Below are 22,131 nucleotides of genomic sequence, written 5' to 3' on the forward strand. Positions count from 1 at the left end.
GACCTGTTGCTGATTGTTAAAGTCATGTGAAACTTTCTTCAAGTTACCGGAATTGTTCCTTGAGACTGGTGGTAAAAACAAACATAGGCTATAAATGTTGTTAGCCTGCTGGGCAGTGGTACAATAGAGTCTTTGTTCCTACGGAATACTTAATTGTAAACTGGGTCATGAAACTATTGCCTTCTGATTTGAGGAAAGGTGGGAAAATACCAGCTTTTTTAAAGGACCTTTAACTAGCTTGTGGACAGTTGATTGTTCACTTATTTGTAGTTTTCAAATACAGTTAAAAATAAAGTAAATATTGTGTCTACAGTCAAAATAATTTGTTCTTTGGGGTTAGTAAAGGAGTTGGAAATGGTAATTTCCTTCACACAAAACATACACTATGCATCTCCTGGAGAAGATGGCTAAGTCCAGGAGCTGGTTATTGCAGCAGAACATTGTGAAGGAATGAGAAGTCAGATGTCACTTGTCATTTGAAAAATGTTTCGGCAAGTGTTGCAAGCTCAACGCTCTTTTTCTGCTGTTATGCTAGTCTCTGGCATGCAGCTGATGCTGGTCACTGGAAAAACATCTTTTCCACAAAGATACTTTTACCACTGGCAGCTAAATTGGTCCATAAGGCTTAGTTAAGTGTGATGTCCTCTACTTCTTGGGTTCTTCAGTGTACTGTTCTGCTTGCTGAGTAGAGCTACAGCAGTCAGATATCCCAGACTTGCTGTGTCAGAAGGATATTTGTAGTATTTTAACTATTACTTTCAGATCCCCCTTGACGCATCGAGTTCGCTGGTGACGGAGTGGGTCAAAGGGAAAACGGTTGACGAAGCGTTGAAAATCAAGTATTGTTAAAATACTTACTATATTGCTAGAATGCAGACTGTTTATTAGGTTTAGGGGCAGGTATATGGTAGTAAAAGCACATTCAGCTGAATACTCTAGAAAGATTTTTTTTTTTTTTTTTGCAGCTGTTGATCTTTAAGCATGGTTTTAAGTAAAAGCATTATTATGTAACGTATAATTTAAGTAAAAGCATTATTATTATTATTATTATTATTATTATTATTATTATTATTATTATTATTATTTGTTGTCATCATTATTATTTACCCAAACTCTCCCTACTGTTTTATTTGGATTTAAGTATTCCCTCCAAGCATTCCTGGGACATGTACCTTCTTAACGCTGTTAACTTTAGCAGTGGTTCTAAAGACCCATTGATGGTTTTCCCTGCCCCCTGTCACTCCCAATTAGACGTACTGATGACCCTAGGGAATAAGCTAGAAGGGTTCTGTCCAGAAAGCAGAGGGAACCTGTTAATGACTGTGCTGGTGCTTAACTAGCCATGAACATACATGTTAACTTGCTGTAATGCAAACACTTCCTTCTGGCACAGCAGGACTTAGTCTGCAGTGTATAAAGAAGTTAAGTGCTTTTTCACATCAAAATATGTTGTCAATTATGCCTTATAGAAGCATATAAATGAGAATAATGCATGGGTCTTAATAGGTTTTGACTGGACTTAAGAGTAATCAGCTGCATTAGGCTGATAAAAATTGAGAGAAAATTTAGCCCGGCTCAGTTTTTGAAGAAAACCGTAACAAAACGGTTATGGGTGGTTTTGCTGCTCAGAGTTTGGAGAACTGAGATACTAATTTCGATTTTAGTCATGTTGAGATGCAGCCTGGGGGAAGGAGGCTACAGAGCGGCTGAAGGGTCACTGACAAAGCTTTCTACAAGTAAATGAATCCTTTCAACTTGTTTTTCTCAAAAGCTGTTGTATGCTTATTAACTTGTGGTTGTAACTGTTGTTTGTAAAGATGTGGGCTGGGGGAGGAGGATTAAAAATAAGGAGAGAAGAGCAATATTTAAACTGAAGTGTAAGATTGACACAAGAAGAAATAGATATGAACTGCTTATGACTAAAATGGGAAGAATCAGAGCTGTACTTTATCTCAGGAAGTGGTTTCCAGTACATGTTCAGCTGCTGCTCAGAGTTCCTCTTGGGTATTACCGATTGTCTGGTTTGACTTGCTTCCTATTAGCTGCACTAAAAAAATAAAAATCATTGTCTTGATAAATGAAATGCATTATTTCTATCAAGAGCTAATGCTTCAGGTTAGTGGTTTGATCTGCATCCGGATAATAATTAACAGTAAAGATCAAAATTCTCAGGCATCAGTAATTTGGAAGTGCAGCATCAAGGCACTTGTCATCCTTGACTGACTCGGTTCATTATGGACTCCCAAGGTTAGAAGTACAAAAGCAAGGGGCAACCAACTAAAACATGTGAGAGCAGGCTGAGATGTGGATGTTGGTGGAAGGTGCAGTGGCCATTTATACGTGCCTGCATCATTACTTGTCACAGCATCAAAAAAAAGTTGCTCCTTTGCACTGAGCATGGATCTAGGTATTTTTGCTGTATGTTGTCCTGTAGGTTACTCCTTAACAGCTGTTATGCATCAAGATCCCTGTTGGTGGCTTTTTGTCTCTCACTTGTGTGTTAATTATTCAGCAGACCAAAATCAGTCAGACTTTTCTGTGGACCGTGAAACTTGTCCAACCAATCTTGTCCTTTAACTGGAAGACTGCTGTCTTTGGTAATGACATAAATTAAAGTATTAAGCAGTTTTGTCATGGACTATTATGCAGTTGCATCACAATCCAGACTGTCTTAATTATTCTTTACCACATATTGCCTCAGGCTGTGACCTCACAAGCTAAACAAGGTCATGCTTGGCTAGGATGAGAGAAGTCAAACAAATTCAGTGCTACAGGAAATATTAGTGATTTAGTAGGTGAGGTGAGACTCCTGAGTTAATGTTTTCCCTGTGCCCCAGACTGGTAAAAGATGCTGCAGCTTGCATGATGAGATGTAAAACCAAGATCCTTTGTTAAAGTTTCAATGCTATTCCTGGTAAAAGTGCAGATGTTAATTCAGAACTCCTGCCCCAGTTCAGATTTTAATGGCTATGTTCTCTATACACTTCTAATTTCTGTTTTGGTAGAGTCATATTATCCTCTTGCACTTGTCTTAAACTGTTCTTAGAGCTGTTGGGAAACTTTGCGTTCCAGAGGTGGCGACATGTTTACAATTGGCAACAGATCAATTTGCAGAAACAATGGTCCATTTTGAGATCTTTTGAAATCAAGGGAATTATATTCATGTAACAAATGTCAGATCAAAACTGAAAAGCTGCCAGATTTTTTTTCTTTCTTTTAATGTGCGCAGAATAGGTTTTTTGGCTTGAATATACGCATTTGCAACGTGGTCGAATGTACTCATGCTTATATATTTTTATTTTCCATAGGATTCAAGTGCCCTGTATGTTCAAAATTTGTATCTTCTGATGAAATGGATTTACACCTTGTGATGTGTTTGACAAAACCAAGGATAACCTACAATGGTAAGAAAGAAGTAAGCTGATAATTATTTATTCATTTTAAACATTAGAGTGATGATAATTCTTTATTTAATAAGATACTCTGGTAATTAATTCAGTGGACCTACAAATGGTGTATGTTTTTTGCTTGTTTATTTTTTCAAGATGGTTCCTAAGAACTTGGTCTTTTTTTATACTGCCTGCCAATATAATTTACACTGTTGACTTGTGCTACAAATATAAAATTATTCTTATTTGACTGTGTGTAGTTTAAATGTCCTCTCATCTAATGACATCAAGTAGTGAGGTAGGTCTATCAAGTTTCCTTCTGGGGACATTATTAAGGACTGTTACTTGACACACTGTGTATTTGCATCTTATTCAAGAAAATTACCTTTTCTTGAAGGAGCTAAAGAACTTTCTCCTTCTTCAGCTGAGTGCGTATGTGATGCGTATCTACCAGTCCTTATGAAGTATGTCTCACCTCCATTTTTTGTGGGTTTAGTGAGACTTTTGCCAATGTCAAATTAATCACCTGTTGTAGCTCTGTTTTTGCCCCATACCATTAAGCTCTCAGTCTTAGCAACCTTTGATGCAAGGCAAACAGGACTTTTGCCACTGTTGGGATCAAACCTTTCTATCACCATGGCTTAGACTGACACTTAGTTATATGGCAAGCACACAAAAAGGTTTCAGAGAACTAGGAATTAGAAAATTTTACTGAAATCTTAGTGCCTGCTTTGGGAGAGCTGCCCTACCATCAAGAAATCTTAGAGTGCCTCCTGAATGAGCTTATTGCTCACCAGTTGTCAGATGTGGAATATGGGAGAACAGAATGCGATTAGAAATAAATTGTAGAGGAGAGGAAGTCGGATTCTTTTTGGAGGTGCAGAGCAAAAAGTTGAGAGTCAGTGGTCACAAGTGGCATCAGGGAAAAATCTGATTCAATGTAAGGTAAAAATGCCGCATAATGAGGGTGGTCAAACACAGTAGCAGGCATCTGAAGAGGTTGTGCAACCTCCATCCTTGGAGATGATCGGAAATTGACTGAACAAGGCCCTGAGCAACTTAGTCGAACTTGGTCCTGCTTTGAGTGAGGGGCTGGACCGGAAGACTTCGAGAGGTCCCTTCCGACATAACTTAGTTATTGTATAAATAACCTGCAGTGTTATGGGCTCTCTTACCCTCCTGGCACCCTTGCTGTTATGGTATCCTACACTGGATATTTTTTTTTTATTGGAACAAGTTTTGAAGGGTGGTTGGGCCCACCTTATTCTTTGTCTGGACAGCAATAATGCTTGGCTTTAATTGCAAAAATAATTTGAAATCATATACTTACAGTTGTGAAATCCATTTCAGAGTACAGCACTCAGGAAAAGTAAGTATTTTTTTTTTCTCCTGGTGTTGCCACATATATATTTGAGAAGGTTGACTTCATCTAACAGAGGGGGCTTTGTTTCTCTTTGTTTTGCCTTTTGTAAATTAGGATTAAGCATTTTCTAAGGTAAGTTGTTAGAAATCTGTGTACTGAGGGATGTTGAACATCAGGGAGAAGCAGGCTAGTCGCCCAGTCAGGGAGGGATGATGCACTTGGGATCAGTTAGGGTAGAGCAGGAGGAGGCAAGCTGGCAGGGAGCAAGCAATGGCGGTAATCCAACTGATGGGATGTCCACAAGTTATGAGTTGACTGACTGAAACCCTTTGCCCCTGCTGCTCCCTACACGTACGTATGAGCGCACTCAGCTGACTAACTTTTTTCAAAGAAACAGCAGTTACATAACATAACCTCTCAGTATTGTTTGTGGTGTTCATTTGTTTCACAACGGTGCCGTATTCAACCTCTTTTTTTTTTTTTTTTTTTCCCCCCTCTTCTTCTTCTCCCCTCTGCACTGTTTCTCTCAGCTGGCACACTGCTGGTTGGAGCTCTTTTGGGCCATCTTGTTACCTTTGCGCAGTCTGTTCAGTCAACGAACTTCTGTATAAATGAGCAGAAGTAAAACCTGTGAGTGGCACCTGAAGCCACTCTCTGGATAATCTGCAACATGACAAAAGCAGTTGTGGACAATGCAATATGACTTAGTACAAGCAACGTGTCATTTCTCAGTTTAGGAGTGTGTCTGCTGTATAGAGAGCCTCAGAAACTCACTCTAGGAAATGGTTATATAAGCTTGAAAGGAGAAAACTACTAAATTACATAGACTGGTTTGAGAGAGACATTTACTTAGAAGTATTGTCTCATTCTCATAAACACTTAATAGAAGCGTGCATTGATCCTTGTAACTCCACTTGACTAGCTCCTGGAGTCATGGACTAAATCTTAAATTATAGCCTATAGCTGGTTATTTAAATTACTGCAGCAGAAAGAAATTGAGGATATGGCTTCAGAGTTGTGCAGCACTCAGTTGTTACTTTGTGGTATGATTGTGATCCCTTTAATGAGGCTAATGAAAGAGAATTAACTACCAGATTGGTAACTTAATGCTGCCATGATTACAGGCCCAGAATTGCATATAAATGTCTATATGCGTGCTTTTTTTTCATGTATATTTTGCTGTTTGCCAATGATGAGGAGACCAGTGATGGATCTGCCTTTTTGTCATAAGCCATGAAAAAGGCATCTCAAGTTTTGCTTGAGAGAAGAAAAAATGCTGCCATCAACTTTTGATACCTTCTTCCAAAATGGAAGGCATCTCTTTATGCTTTACTTTCTCATTGTTACCTTGGCCTTATGCCATACGTACTCAAATAGAGCCAAGTAGGCATCATTTGCTTGTGTTGGTCACTAGTGGTTTCCCAGCCCTATTACCGCTAGCAGGAAATTTTTTTTTTTCCTTTTTTTTCCCCCCTCACCTTCTTTTCTCACTGAATTTTGTGTTGCAAGTAGTTGAAGGGAGCCTTAGACTTTGCAGGTGGTGAGATGTTTAAAAATTGAGCAGCTGGATTGAACTGTGCTTATGTCTACTGTTCTAGATGTGTTTCCTCATGATACTGTAAATGTATTAATTGTTCTTTCTAAGAAACAACAGGGAGCAAATTGTATGTATTTTGTCATTCTGAGAAGACAAACCTTTCTTTTTAAATGTGAGTCTAAAGCATACAGTCTTCCCCAGAAAAATGTTACAAGGCTGTTTAGATGTGAATTGAAGTTTAAAAAAATTAATGAGTCCTCCCAGCCAATTTCTAATTGCTTTCTGAGCTACCTTTGTGCATTGCATTTGGCAGTAGGAAGGCTCAGTGAACTGCAAACTCTGTCAGCTGCCTGATTTACACATGTTTTCTGAAAGAGTGGTCACAAATTTGTCCCAGTTCTATCCTGGAAGTTGTGCTGATTTTCATATAAATAAATCAGTACATTTTATTAGCCTTATTCTTTCAAAATCATGTGACTTGCCAGCAACAGAGATCTCATTGCTTACTCAATTTGGCATGTAAAAAGACCTCTTCCTTTTTTCTGTGGAACTTTGTTCCAAGTATCTCTTAAACTACTTGTGAGGCTCACACATGAACCAATATCTAGGCATTTTGATACAAAAGCTGGTTAAATGAATGGAATTGTGCAAAAACATTGTGGTGTTTGGTGTTACTGTCTTAAATAGCCTTGCTTTTTTTAGCAATTAAAAACTCTCTTCATACTGTTTACTTGCTGAGTTGCTGAGAAGCCAGAGTAGGTCCCATGCACTGGTTAGCCACAGGTTGCTAAAAGCCAGTTTTATGAAGAAAGTGGGTTATTTGCTAGTTGACAGATTTCTTAAAAACCACGGTTAAAATATTATATAGCCATTCCTATTCCTTTGAGCTTCTCCAAAGTGTTAAATGAGGCCCCTTGCACCATCTCGTTCAAGTTTGCAGGGAGCCCACTTAGGGACTACTCTGTGCAAGATGTTGCTTACAAGGTAGCCCTGTGTTTTGGTGAGGCAGGGGCATTTACTTGAGTAACACTCAGTGCTTTGGAAGCAACTTGTCTTTAACTCCTTGCTGATGATTAGACCTATCTGGTGAAGCTTAGGTTTTGAATATAATTATTGTTCATTTTGTGTTGTTACAGAATTGATGCTTTTTTTCACTGGAAGGTGTTTTATAAAAATTGAGCAGACACAGGAGAGACTTGTGTCTTTAGGGGCACTAGTTTTAGATGCCTTGCAACAAATGCAACCAATTCCTCTTGAAGAAACCTTGCAGTTGCTTCTAAATTAATTCTGGTTTTCATTTTAAAATTCCTTTGTTTGTTTCTCAGAACACTTTGTAAGACTTTATTATTAAAGGGCCCCTCTGAGAGCCGGGACTAGCAGCCTGGCAGCTGGCCAGATGGGGAAGCCAGTGACCCCGGAGAGCTGGGGGGAGCCAGTCAGCTCACTAGACTGGTTGGCTGGCTCAGTGAGCCGGCCTGTCCTCTTTCAAAAGTTTTGATTGAATTAGCACATTCCTGTGGAATATTTTGGGTTTCATCAAGTCAGCACTTTGTGTTGGAACGCTGTTCTACTGGAAACTTTCGAAGCGGGTCTCCTTAAAGCCGCTTGCTCGGGGTGGTGCTGCTTTCACATCAGCGCTGCTTTCACTCAGACCGTTCTGCATTTAATTCAGATACAGCAGTGGGTCTGTTTATTGGCCAACATATTTACTGAAGTTCATTTTAAGGGGAAAAGCTTTTGCTAGTGTAATTTCAGAGAGGCAGAGTGTTGAGACATCCAGTGCATGAGCTGCTGGAGGTTTTTTCCTTACTCAAGGTACCTACTTTGCAATTACTCTTTTTGAATTACAATAAGTGAATTTTTTAGCCCTGTCACACCAAAAAAGAGCAGGGGATCAAACATCACAGATAGCAGGGATTACATATGTGATTTTGTATTTAAAGTTTATCCAGCTCTGTTTTGAATGGAGGATTAGTATGTGGAAAGACTGTTACAGACAGAATATTGAAAATTAAGGTAGGTGTACTGGAAGGAAGAGATGAGTGAATCTCAATGTGCTCTTCCTGTCCAGCAACGTACTTTCTTTTCTGGGGTGTTCAAATCTGGTGCCATGCACAGCTAGCCAAATATTCCCATGCCGTCTAGCCGAATTCGAAGTGACTAGGGCCACAACAGTGCAACTCATTTAGATTAGCAAGGATGCAAAGCAGGGTTTTGTTATGAGGATTTAAATACACTGTTTATTCTAAATTAGTTTGAGGTATCAGGTTAAGTTTTGTCTTGTGAGGAAAGAGAAATGCTGGTACTGCCACATGCTGAGGTCTGCATGCGAGTCAGTGTCAGAATCCTGAGCTGGAATCTGTGTGAGCAATAGTCCTGCTAGAGGAGTTGTTGAGATCTAAATGACAGCCATAACATAGTGTTTCGATCAAAAGTAGAGACTTGAAGATTAGCATGAGTCACCTAAAGGACTAAATAAAAATATTTCGGAAACATTCTTGGTGAATGGGACTGACCTCATTTTTTCTAACACAAGTTATAAGCTTTGTTGATTGATGGCTGTTTCAACATCTTTGGGGCAAGCTACTTTTGCCAGAACTTACTCAGTTTATATTGCTCAGTAGAAGGGAAGAAAAATAGCGCACCTTTACCTAACATTTGGACCACTGAGATAGGTGATTCTGGTAGTTCCGCCCCCTGAAGTGACGTGATTTCCTTGGTTACTTCTGTGCACGAAAAAAGGGAGAGCATTTTACTCAGCAGGGCTGATGCTGTTAACTGTTTTGACTGATGCACTCAAAACTTCAGTCTGGAATGAAAAGAATTGCTAACTTCAAGTTCATTTCTCTGCCGGGGTTCCTGAGTTCATAGCCTAAAAGACCTTGCAGAAGGGCATCTTGCCAGTCTGCCTGGAAAAGCTTAAGCCTTCCTCCTTGTCCTCATCCTTTAATAGGACTAGACTTTCAGCAAAGCAGTGCAAAATAATACTAAGGCAAATCAGTTCTTTCGTTCCACTTTATAAAATTCTCCATAGAACTTCTCAATTCTTCCATTTTTGGAGTTTAACAAGATTCTTGGCTAAAAGTTTCTAGCTTCTTGCTCTGTCCTAGACGGTTCTGTGCTCTGTCCTCGGGGGTGCTGGGGAGGGAGAAGAGCATACTTTATAAGGTAGTTTAACAGGACACGTAAACAGACACTTATCCTGTGCTTGCAGTTAAAATAGTGACATTTACTCTTGTTTTGATCTTATGTACTCATGAACATCCTCCAGAGTATATAGGAGGTTCATTCAGTTTCCCTGATGCTTTAAAACTGTTTTCTTCAGTAGTTCTTGAAAATAATTAGAACTGTTGAACATCTGTTGAACTTTGATTTTGCTTAACGTGGTGACAGTAGAACATTACTATAGTAAATAAAATTTTAGTCTCAGACATTTGCACAGCTGTTACTCTGTGAGTTGGTACAATACCAGCTCAGACTTTTCATAGCTTGTCTTGCAAATCATTGTTACAATTTTAAGGAGGGAAATTGTGTTTGGAGAACTTGATTAAAATATATTGATTAGTTTGTACTTCCTCCCTTTGGGAATTGTTGGTAACGTTTGAACAAGGAGGAAACTTTCACTGTTGTTCACCAGTGTAGGCCATGGGTAGCTACTCGTCCAAACCAGACTCCCAAGAGGAACAGTGACAAACTCTAGCTCTTCCTCCCTTTTGTCAGTAAAGCTGTATGTCCTTCCAGCCATCGCCAATCTCTCCTTCAACGGTTTTTGGTACCTCACAGAAGAGCATCACTACCAAAACAGCCTGTTAACTGTTTGGGTTTGTTGTGGGGGAAGGTTGTTCATTTTAAAGACTAATGCTGACAAACGTCAGTAAATAAAATCACACTCAAGTTGAACGTGTACCTACCTCCTAAAGAGGGTAGGACCTGCTCTGGTGACCCCATTTCAGCCTCAATCAGTGGATGAATTGGGTCAGCCTGTGATAGCGTGGAGCGGCAGCACTTTTAGAGGCTGCAGTCTCTTATCTTTCCTCCACACCCACAAACTGTCAGCCCTTTGCTACCAAGTCAGAAAAGCAAGCTGGGTATTTCTAATGGTGTGGCTGTGAAGAAAGCTCCTGAAATGGGAACATAGTGTAACTGAGAGGGAAGTGCTTCGAATGTCTGGAACAGCAGTTCTCAGAACTGCAGACTACCCCATTTATCTTGGTAAAATATAATCTCGGAGGTTTAGTGGTGGTGGTTGAGGGATCAACATTGCTTATTGTTTTACTCTTCATGTAAGAGAAAGGGAGGCATAGATTTGTAAAGAAGCTATGACAGCTCACTTTCGTGGTGCAGGCTGGGGATGCTCAATAGATTATGCTAAATTTTCGTGCTGTAATGAAGTAAAGTCAACATGCTTGCATCCTGCTGAGGACACACTGCAGCGATCACATCCATTCATATCTTAAACTTTTCTCTGATTTGTTGTAAATGGGACTGACTCTTTTAATGAACCCTGGGGGAGAAGGGTATTAGGTGGATACTTTCCCTGCATACTTTCCCTCGAGCCAGGCCTAAATCTGCTAGACCGAACTTCCTGTGATGGAGCTATCACAAGTCACTCCTGGCTAAAATAGCTGCAATGTCACCTCATACTTCAGTTCTTGAGAGTGGGACAACAAATTTTTTTTTTCTCAGTACATTGGAATTGCCTTTATCTAAATGCATGCATGTGCCATGGGAATATTTTATATGCAGCACTGGATAAATACAGTAAAGCTTTTGACAGCTATAGAACAAGCCTGGTTGTTTCTGAAAGAAATAGAGAAAACAGGATCATTCATGTGCTGAATAGCTCAAGTTGTTTCTTTTCTTTAGAAGCTACCCCTAACCTCAGCTACTGCTGTTGTCTTGCTTTGGTACTGACAGTGCTGCTAAAGTCAAATGACAATTCTTGTCCTAGAAAATTAGATACACCTGTGAACCAGTGCCACAAAGAACATCTGTGGGTGACACGAGGAGTGATTCAGATCGGGTTAGAAGAGGACCCGATATATTGTGCTGTATGTCATTGTGTTTCTTTTATATAATGGCAGCGCAGTGCTGCATACAGGAGAAAGCTAAGGGACCGTTTTGTTCGCTTGGTAGCTGTGACTGTACTGTGACTCCGCATCATGTGATGCGGGCAGACAGGAGCTACCTTCCATGTCTTACACTTAATCAGTCTTTAGCTTTGAGAGGTCATTCGGAGGATGTCATAAATCGTGTCTGCAACTGCTGCAGTCTTGTGACTGCTGGGAATTTAGCTTCAGGGGAAATAATGTTCCTAGTTTTGTATGGTAATTCTGCAGTCTTTAAAGCTGATACCTCTAAAACCTTGAGATTTTACTCATTTGTTAGCAGCAAACTGGCTTATTTTTTGTAGTTGCTCTGTGGAAACAAAACCCTTGAAAATACACAGCTTTTCCTAATCTTAGAGAATAGGTTTCTTTGCTGGATTTTGAAATAAAACTACTTGAAATCTGTAGGTTTTTAAAAATAAATGCCAAACTACATCTCACTGAGATTGAGTGATCTGTGTAGGAATTTCATGGTATTTCCTTCCCTGAATTCCTCACTGTTTTGCAGGAACTAGAACAGATTACTCGCAGATCAGGATTTTTTTCTAAAGAAATGTAAAAGAATAAGAGGCGCTCCCTCTTACTCAGAAACTACCCCAAGGGCAGACCAATTGAAAGAATTGTCTGAAATGTCATTTGTAATTTCTTTTTTTCTTCAGATTAAAATCTTGCTTTAAAACCTGCTACCCTTTGATTGTTTAAATAGTCTTGTGCTTCTGAGTTGCAGACTCAACCCTTCAACGATAAAAGAAGTCAGCCTAGCTTTTGCAGGGGGTTTCAGTGATAGAACAAGCCGGACTCTTCTGAAACAAGCTGGGTGAAAACACTGTTAATGTGATAGAGTACTCTCACATCTAAATTGGGGATTATTATCATTGCTTACACAGGAGAAAAAATTGTCAGCTTTTCATGTTTTTAAAATCCAGTGATTCTAGAATAGCTTGTAAATTGTCTATTGGCGGGGGTTACATTGATTATATACTAACATAGGTACAAAGTACTAGACCAGCCTGTTGTATCCTCCCTGGAGGAACCTCCTCGCTCTCCAAAGTTTGCGTAAATCTCACGCGGCTACAGATTTGTTCAGCTGCAGAAATAACCTGAAGTTTAACACACAGCTGAAACACAAAAAAACTTCACTATTGCTAGATTTAGTGCTGAACTATATTAACACTCATGAAACCTTGTTAAAGTTTCCTCATAAAAATCTTGGATAACTTCAGTTTTAACCCTGCGCTAACAGCTATCTGTAATTTAAAGCCATATCAAATGTTATTCATTTTGACCATATTCCTCATCCCCTCTTTTCTTGTGTGGAGTTTAATTAGATAGTCTTCATGTATAACATTAGGTATTGGATAGCCTTCATACCTAAGCAATAATGTAGTATTCATTCATAACTTTTAGCCCATAAATAATGTTTATTTGTTTGGAATGAAGAGATGGGGGGAGGAATTGTTTGGTTAACACTTATCTATCTTTCTCCCCAGTTCCAAGGAAGTCTGTTTCAATCTATGGCTTTATTAGCTGAAATGCCTTGTTGTCATAGTGATGTCCAATAGTTTTGATAGCCTGTAGATTTAAAAAACAAGGAGAAAAAAAACCTTTAATATGATTGTAGAAATATACTGTCAGATTACGTGCATAAAACTTTGAACAAATACTGGAGAATTGTCTTTGGGGACTTTTTGTAAACACATCTCCCATGTTAATCTTTTTGTATTATTATCTGTGAATGATTATCATTGCTGAATACTGTTGAAATTATGTGGGTGCCTTTTATTTTACTTAATTGCTAGGATCTAGAAATTAATGCTATTTGCTTTAAAATGTAAAGGAAGGTTCTTTTGGGGTATTTTTCTCCTCTTGAAATTAAAGACCCATATGCTCTGTATCTTCCTGGGATAGTAAAACCTGTAGGTCCCTGTTAGCACCAGAAATATTGTATCTCTATGCTTGCTGGAATAAATTATAATACTGGATTATGGGTTAATGTAGAGCAGAAAAATTGAGATAGCTTTGAAAACTCTGACTCAATATTTGATGTTATCAGAACTTTTTGCATTCAGACATGTTTTGCATTCCATCTATATCGCAAAGATAATTGCATTTAAAATAGGAATAGCTTGTAAAAAAGCAGTCTGCTGTGAACAGAAAAGACAGACAAGTAAAAATTATGTGGTGATTTATATCCCTATCCTGTGTATGCACACTGACACCAGCCATTCAATTTTAACGTGAAGGAGACTGATCTCGAGCCTGCTGGGAAAAGCACCCTGTAGGCCTAGCACCTGGCACTGGGGTTAATAAGCCAGACTTTGTGCACACTGAGTTTTGGCACCAGTGTTTTCATTGTGTGTTGCTCAGTAATGCATCGTATCTTCCCTAAGAATAGCGTCTTAGTCAGACACACCTGTTTTTCTCCCCTCCTCCTGTTTCGAGCTTAGGCTCATAGTTTCATCTTTCATGCCGTCTTTCTTAGTGCTCCCTATGCATTCATTTTGCATCAGATCAAACCAAACTCCTCTGCAAGCTTGCAAAGAAATGAGTCAGTTATTTGGCCAATGTTAAAAGACTGGAAAAAAGACTTGGCAAAACTCATTGTGCTCAGGGCACCTGTAGGAAGCCTGGAATAGGAACTTGAAAAAGGACAAAGAGAGCAAGACATTGAATCAAATCCTACATCCAACTTCAAAACAAGTCACCATTAAAGTAACCCATGTTGCCCAGATTAATAGGCTAGCTAACTGCATCTGAGCTTCCTCTGTTCATTCCCTCTCTGCCTCTGCTCTTCAGGGACACTATTCCCCTACTCTTTCCTTCCATGAAGGTTTCTAATGTGCCTGCTTCACATGCGTTGTGTTAGATGAGAGTTCTCACAGATTTCATTAGGCCAGCAGGTCCCCATCACACTTTCAATTTCTTGCAGACCGTTACTAGAATGAAACTTCTTAACTGAAAATCATTACAAAGCAATTTCTCTGACTTCTGACCGTAGTTTCAGTGATGGGGAATGGTTGAAGCCTTGCCATTTGGAAAAACCGTCTTCTGCAATTGTTTTGGTCTCCTTTTGTGTTGGGGATAAAATAAGCTTAGTCACTTTAAAAAGCTGCCAAAACAAGCGGGATTTCCTAACCTCGGTGGGGATCCTTCTGTACAGTCACATCAACATCTTGCATTGCAAGATCTTTTCAAATTTACATCTTTCCTTCAGCTTGATCAGAGACAACCATCTTCTGTCTTACTTACTTGGCCACATCCACACTTTGCTTTACTTTCCCAGTCTTTATGAACACTGTTGGCAATAGCATCTAGTCTTGATTTGGCAAAGTTGTTCATTTTAACAGACTTACAGCATCATAGCTAAGTCTTCCTTCTGACTGAAAAGCTATTTGAAGAGAACTGCCTCTGCACGGTATATGAAAGGAATTCTTTACCCTCCTCCTTACCATAGTGGTATCTTTTCCTCATTAAATCAATAAATTAGATTTCTGAGTGATTTACTACCAGAAGAAGCTTCTGTAGATAAATACTCTTGGATTTTATGCCTGGTTGGTTGTGGTGGGGTTTTTTGGGGGTTTGGCTTGGGTTGGGTTTTATTGCTTTGGTTTTTTACCTTTGATAAAGAAGTCATCTGCTACACAAGGCAAGCTGCACCTCAGGCCTCTCTCATTTTTCTTGAATGTGCCTCCCTTGGTGACGAGACTTAACTTTCTGCCTCTTGCTCTGGAGGATACCATGTGGTTCAGCCAGCTTTGGGATCTGTGGATTGTGATCCCAAATTCTCAACAGGCCTAAATTGATTTTTGCATCTATCATAGCAGTTTCTTAGTGGTGGTACAGGTTGGCAGGTACATATAAGTAGCCCTTAAATATTTTCTGTTGTTTTACTCCTCAAAGATAAGAAGCATGGTTTAGCAAAGAATAAAAATGATAAAAGGTCTGCATGCGTGGATCTCGCGCTGATATTCTTCTTTCTTGCCTGCTTCTGTAAGTTTCCTTCATCTCAGCTATCTCCAGCTCCCTGTAAGAAACAATCCTCTCTAACTGCAGCAGATTCTTTGTTAGCAATACATGCTGGTTGCCCCTGGCCAATTTACTCAACCACTCTTTCTTTTGTAGCATATTTGTGGTGCAAGATCCTCTTTGATGGTAGAGTCAGCCTTGAGAAGTGTAAATCATTCTTACCTGATGAAGCCGAGGAGGAGGTATTCCCCAAGTGATAGTTCCTTACTGTTTCCTAAGGCGACTTATTTTGCTGCTGTTTTGTTTCTTGTGGGTTTCTTATCGGTTTGTCCCTTTACTTTTGGTTTAATTCCTGACATTCAAGATTAATACCCAATAACGTGAGAGGTCATGTAATATTGATCAAAAACCAAGAAAACAGCCTAAAGGCAGCTTCCCTGTTCTGTGCGCTGCAATAAGCAGCTTTTGTTTCAGGCAGTTATGTGCTGGGGTACACTATTCATGATGGAATTGCACAGTGGGGCACTAGTTTGCTACTGCTGTATTCAAGGCTTTTTCACCTAGTCGTATCCTGATGAGACAATACTTAGAAGTATTTTCATCTACCAGGAATAGTGTTTCTGAAGGGAGGGGGGGAAGCCTTGAGACAAACACAGCATCCCAAGGAAGACTGTTCAAGAACACGTTACCCCTTGGGTCATTCAAAACACAAATATACATCAGTTCAGTTGGAATGAGCGCTTAGTACAGGATGAGTAAAACTGGCACAAAGTCTCTTTACATCATGTTCTGGAGGATAAGACTGTTTATTTGTGGTTCAGTTGTGAACAAGTGCAGCTCTTTGGCCCGTATTTAGACTAAAATTTGACAATTTAAGGACATGGTACTTACAAATGTGGTGTAGAAGTCAGTACAACAGGAGAAAGTTGTTTAGTTATCTTGAGATGATTTAACAGTCAAGGTCATCTCAAACTGCAAGCAGACTGATTAAACAGAAGTTGGAAAGACTGTAGCTTAAGCAGAAGTTTGAGTCAATCAGATAATTGTCTCTGTATCGAGAGCAAATCTTGAATCACTGTGGAAACGCATAGTCATTTGGGCAATAAATGTCAAGACAGCAGCACAAGATGTTTCATGTCCAATTGGGTTGCTAAATTTTATCTTGTATAAATACCTATTTCACCCCAATGCTTTCAACCAGAAGCAGAAAGTTGGTACGCTGATCACAATAGCATAGGAGCAGCTGTGGATGTTGTTGCTTGGAAGTGAGGAGCTTTTTTCCCTGGACTACTTGGTCTTTTTTCAAAGCCTAGCTCTTCACTGGGAGTCCTGGGATGCAAACTTTGTCTATGAGCACAATGTCTTAATTGGACATCGTATGAAAGCTGTGTTATTTAAACTTGGGATTTAAAATTTTTTTGCAGAACTGTAGCTTGTATTGACAACATGTATCTCAAAGTTGCAGATAGATTTCCATTGTGGCCACTGAAGCAAACCTCTTTACAAAAGAACTGTTTTCCTCAGTGCAGAAATCCCTCTCCCCTCTGTATTATTTAGTTTACCTAATTAGAATTGTATCCAGGTAGCTAGGACTATACAGGCTTTTATACTTATCCTGCTCCCTAAAATGTATTTCTGTTGCTACTATTTCAGTTTTTATCTTTATTCAAAAAGTGAGTGTTTTTTCTCTACCATACACCTGATCATTATCTGTCTGAACAGGAAGCATCTAGCTATTTCTCAGAATTAGCTTCTGAGAGCTGAGAATGTCCCACAAAAATCTAAATCCAGTTCTTCAAATGTTGGGTTAGCTGAGAAACAATGAAACTTCTGCAGCTACCTCCCTCTAGCTCAGCACGGTGTTGCGATACAAGTATTGCAACTTAGGCCTTATTCTGCAAATATTTTTCTTGTGCGACTTTCACTTTACATTTGTGTTTTAAGAGAGGGGAGCACCAAAGACTGTAGGCAATGTTTGTGCAGGAAATCTTTCATGATGGGCATCTGTTTGTATATAGATATCTCAGTCTTGGACCAACGCTGAGCCAGGTGAGAGGGAAAGGGAAAACGAGGATAACGCTTGGACTTCGAATAGGAAATTGTAACAGACTGCCACGTTGCAAGGGGTGAAGAGTGAGATGCCAAACAAAACCCGCAAAATTCATCACAATATTTGAGGAACTGTAACCTGGTTAGTTTGTTTTAGAGAGGTTATGTTTTCATGTATTGTGGTGGGGAAGGTGTTTGTAGATTGGTTAAGTTCTAGGTATTACGTGCAAGTCATGCAATGGTGTTTGGGGTTTTTGTGCCTGTCAGAAGCGCACAAAAAGTTGCAATATGTGCATGTTTGATTAGCGTATGGGTATTAGTTTTTTTTAGCAGTATAAAAGGGAATTTGGATTGAAGTTACTCAGCAGAGCTAAATTCTGAAGTTCTACATGCTCAACTTGCTGGTATTATGACTCCTGAAAACCACTTAGCTGTGGTTCAAGTAAAAACACTAGATATTAAAAATCTTCCCTTTTGCATCTGATCTGCAGGAGGTTACTTGTATTAGAGCAATAAGAAATGTTTCTGGTCAGGAATCCACTGTTTCTTCAGAAGGTGTGTCCCTCATTGAGGGCAGTGCAAGTTTAACTTCTGGCTATGAAGGTGCAGTCTTCATAGGTGAACAAAGCTAATGGCTTTAGGTCTGCCTTGCTCAATCTGCTGACAGACCCTGTATCTTGGAAAGCTCTGAGTGTCAATAAAGTATCTTCTGCACTGACAACTGAATGATCTTTCTCCTGCTATTGAGGGCTCTGAGCACTAACAAATCAGCTCTCCTTCAGAGTGTCTTTCTGCCTCAATTTTTGAGCAGCAGCAGAGGGCTGACCTGGTCATCCAAGAATGATCCCTTGCTGGAGCATGCTGAATCAAGGATGTTCCTCTTGTGGCGGCCAGAATACTGAAGGAACAGGTAGAATGCCAAAGAAATTATTTGTTCTCCTAGTGCTTAGGATGGACTAGGAGAGAAAGCTTTTGCTTGCGAAGACAGTTACTGAGCTACATGAGAGAAGCACACCCTGCATAATGGTCCCTTTTCCTTCCATTCCAGTGTCTACTTGTCCCAAGGATATTAACCCCAAATAAGAAGGCTGTTCATATTATTCGTATCAGATTGTGGCTAATAATGTTAATCTCTTCCTCCTTTCTCCAATGCCTGCATTGCAACAGTAAATGAAATGAGATAATTGGCGGTAAAGAGGAGTGGTAGAAAAAGTAGGTCTAGAGAAAATGATATTTTGGGGAAAATGGGTGTGAAGAGGAGGAAAGCATTGTAGGAAATAGCTGGAAAGGAATGGAGAGGAAGAAAACCAGATGCGGCAGAAGCTGGAAAGATTTAGTAAATAAAGTCAGTAACATTTAATAAGAGTATGTTCATCATGTACGCACATACTTGCTGGCTACCTGTGGAACATGCAGGTCCTTCTGGTCTACTTGTTTTTGTAACGATTTGGATTGTCCCAGAAAGTGATATCGGTAAAAGTATAGAATAAATTCTGCAATGTGGATTAATTCATGCTATATGTGTGAATATGTGAAGAAATACGTTGGCTTCTAGATGTCTAGAGTTTCATGTACTCCATTTAAAAACAAGCAAAGACAGTCTGTAGTACTTAACTGAGAGAGTTTTTAGTAATCAGCAACAAAAATTAATGAATGTGTAACAGATATATGGTAATATGTACTATTTAATGAAGTCTCATCAATATTTTTTAACCTCTTATGGCTCTTGTGTTACCAATTTTAGTGCTGATAAGATACTGTTCAGAAGGTATGTTCCAATTAAGTTTCAGTGATATTCCTGAAAGGGTGCACTTTTGTGGTGTCCTCTACTGTTAAGCTAGCTGTGATGGCAGCTTCCACAGACATTTAAGCTTTTTAAGTTTTAGAAAAAATACAGATATTTTGAAAAATTGTCATACTGGGTTAGATCAAAAGTCTTTCTAACTTGGTGTTCTGTTTCCAGTGAATGCCTAGAGAGAAAATAAAATACTGCAGCTATAAGGTGATATCTCCCCAAATACTATTGCCGTCTCCATGATTTGTGCCTTGGGGTTTCCTGAGCCTAGGGCTGTATCTATCTGTGTTTTAAAAACAAAAAGCAGTAGCACAGATTTTAATTACTTAATCCATAAGGTATGTATTGCATGTGCTTTTGCAATCCTCAGTTTAAAGACAGACTGTTTCATCACAGGCATTGCCTGAGTTGGTGGCTTTGATAGTTGTTGGATATATTTTTCAAAAGTTCTAGAAAAAGTTTTAGTTGGTAAAGTATGTGCAAAATTGCCAGGATGGTTGTATTTTGATTCAGTACTACCTATTTTGCTATAAATGCAGGAGTGGAGTAGAATTTATTTTTCAGTAAAGATCATAGAATCATTAAGGTTGGAAAAGACCTCTAAGATCATCGAGTCCAACCATCAACCCAACACCACCATTCCCACTACACCATGTCCCTAAGCGCCTCACCTACACGTCTTTTAAATGCTTCCAGGGATGGTGACTCAACCACTTCCCTGGGCAGCCTGTTCCAAGGCCTGACCACTCAGTAAAGAAATTTCTCCTAATGTCCAGTCTAAACCTCCCTTGGTGCAACTTGAGGCCATTTCCTCTCGTCCTATCGCTAGTTACTTGGGAGAAGAGACCAACACCCACCTCGCTACAACCTCCTTTCAGGTAGTTGTAGAGCGCGATGAGGTGTCCCCTCAGCCTCCTCTTCCCCAGGCTAAACAACCCCAGTTCCCTCAGCCGCTCCTCATAAGGCTTGTGCTCCAGGCCCTTCACCAGCTTCGTTGCCCTTCTCTGGACACGCTCCAGCACCTCCATGTCCTTCTTGTAGTGAGGGGCCCAAAGCTGAACACAGGATTCGAGGTGCGGCCTCACCAGTGCCGAGTACAGGGGCACAATCACCTCCCTAGTCCTGCTGGCCACACTATTTCTGGTACAGGCCAGAATGCCGTTGGCCTTCTTGGCCACCTGGGCACACTGCCGGCTCATGTTCAGTCGGCTGTCAACCAGCACCGCCAGGTCCTTTTCCTCCAGGCAGCTTTCCAGCCACTCTTCCCCAAGACTGTAGCGTTGCCTGGGGTTGTGGCCGAAGTGCAGGACCTGGCACTTGGCCTTGTTGAACCTCATACAGTTGGCCTCAGCCCATCGATCCAGCCTGTCCAGGTCCCTCTGCAGAGCCTTCCTACCCTCGAGCAGATCAACACTCCCGCCCAGCTTGGTGTCGTCTGCAAACTGACTGAGGGAGCACTCGATCCCCTCGTCCAGATCATTGATAAAGATATTGAACAGGACCAGCCCCAAAACTGAGCCCTGGGGAACACCACTCGTGACCGGCCGCCAACTGGATTTAACTCCGTTCACCACAACTCTCTGGGCTCGGCCGTCCAGCCAGTTCTTTACCCAGCGAAGAGTGTACCTGTCTAGGCTGTGTGCCGCTAGCTTCTCTAGGAGAATGCCGTGGGAGACAGTGTCAAAGGCTTTACTGAAGTCCAGGCAGACCACATCCACAGCCTTTCCCTCATCCACCAGGCGGGTCACCTGGTCATAGAAGGAGATCAGGTTGGTCAAGCAGCACCTACCTTCCATGAACCCGTGCTGGCTGGGCCTGATCCCCTGGTTGTCCCTGACATGGCTCGTGAGCGCCCTCAAAACCAACCGCTCCATGATCTTCCCCAGCACCGAGGTCAGGCTGACCGGCCTGTAGTTCCCCGGATCCTCCCTCCGGCCCTTCTTGTAGATGGGTGTCACATTGGCAAGCCTCCAGTCGTCGGGGACCTCCCCTGTTAACCAGGACTGCTGGTAAATGATGGAGAGCAGCTCGGCAAGCTCCTCCGCCAGTTCCCTCAGTACCCTCGGGTGGATCCCATCCGGCCTCATAGACTTGTGAGCGTCCAGGTGGCGTAGCAGGTCGTTAACTGCTTCCTCTTGGATTATGGAGGGTTTATCCTGCTCGCTGTCCCTGTCTTCCAGGTCAGGGGGTTGAGTACCCTGAGGATAACTGCTCTGACTATTAAAGACTGAGGCAAAGAAGGCGTTGAGTACCTCAGCCTTATCCTCGTCCTTGGTGGCAACGTTCCCCCCGCATCCAATAGAGGATGAAGATTCTCCTTGGCTCTCCTTTTGTCATTAATATACTTGTAAAAGCATTTTTTGTTGTCTCTCACGACAGTGGCCAGGTTGAGTTCTAGCCGGGCTTTTGCCTTTCTAATTTCCTCTCTGCACGACCTAACGAGATCCCTGTACTCTTCTTGAGTTGCCTGCCCCTTCTTCCAAAGGTGATAAACTCTCCTTTTTTCCCTCAGTCCCAGCCGGAGCTCCCCATTCAGCCAGGCCGGTCGTCTTCCCCGCCCGTTCTTCTTGTGGCACATGGGGACAGCCCGCTTCTGCGCCTTTAAGACTTCCTTCTTGAAGAACGTCCAGCCTTCCTGGACCCCTTTGCCCTTCAGGACTGTCTCCCAAGGGACCTTCTCGACCAGTGTCCTGAGCAGGCCAAAGTCCGCCCTCTGGAAGTCCATGGTAGCGGTTTTGCTGGCCCCCCTCCTTACTTCACTAAGTATTGAGTATTCTATCATTTCATGGTCGCTAAGCCCCAGCCGGCCTCCGACCACCACATCTCCCACCAGCCCTTCTCTGTTTGTGAACAGCAAGTCAAGCGAGGCACCTCCCCTGGTGGGCTTGCTTACCAGCTGCATCAGGAAGTTATCTTCCACACAC

At 41.0% G+C, this 22,131-nt stretch overlaps 1 protein-coding gene across 1 annotated transcript in view; it reads left to right on the forward strand.

Moving 5' to 3' along the window:
* ZNRF2 (zinc and ring finger 2) overlaps nucleotides 1–22,131 on the forward strand; it is a 58,788-nt gene that overhangs the window by 29,222 nt on the left and 7,435 nt on the right. Inside the window, exon 2 of the mRNA XM_075143324.1 lies at nucleotides 3,309–3,404. Coding sequence (XP_074999425.1) covers nucleotides 3,309–3,404 — 96 coding nt within the window. The remainder of the gene's footprint in view (nucleotides 1–3,308; nucleotides 3,405–22,131) is intronic.

This window comes from Calonectris borealis, chromosome 2, assembly GCF_964195595.1.
Source record: "Calonectris borealis chromosome 2, bCalBor7.hap1.2, whole genome shotgun sequence".
Taxonomy (NCBI): Eukaryota; Metazoa; Chordata; class Aves; order Procellariiformes; family Procellariidae; genus Calonectris; species Calonectris borealis.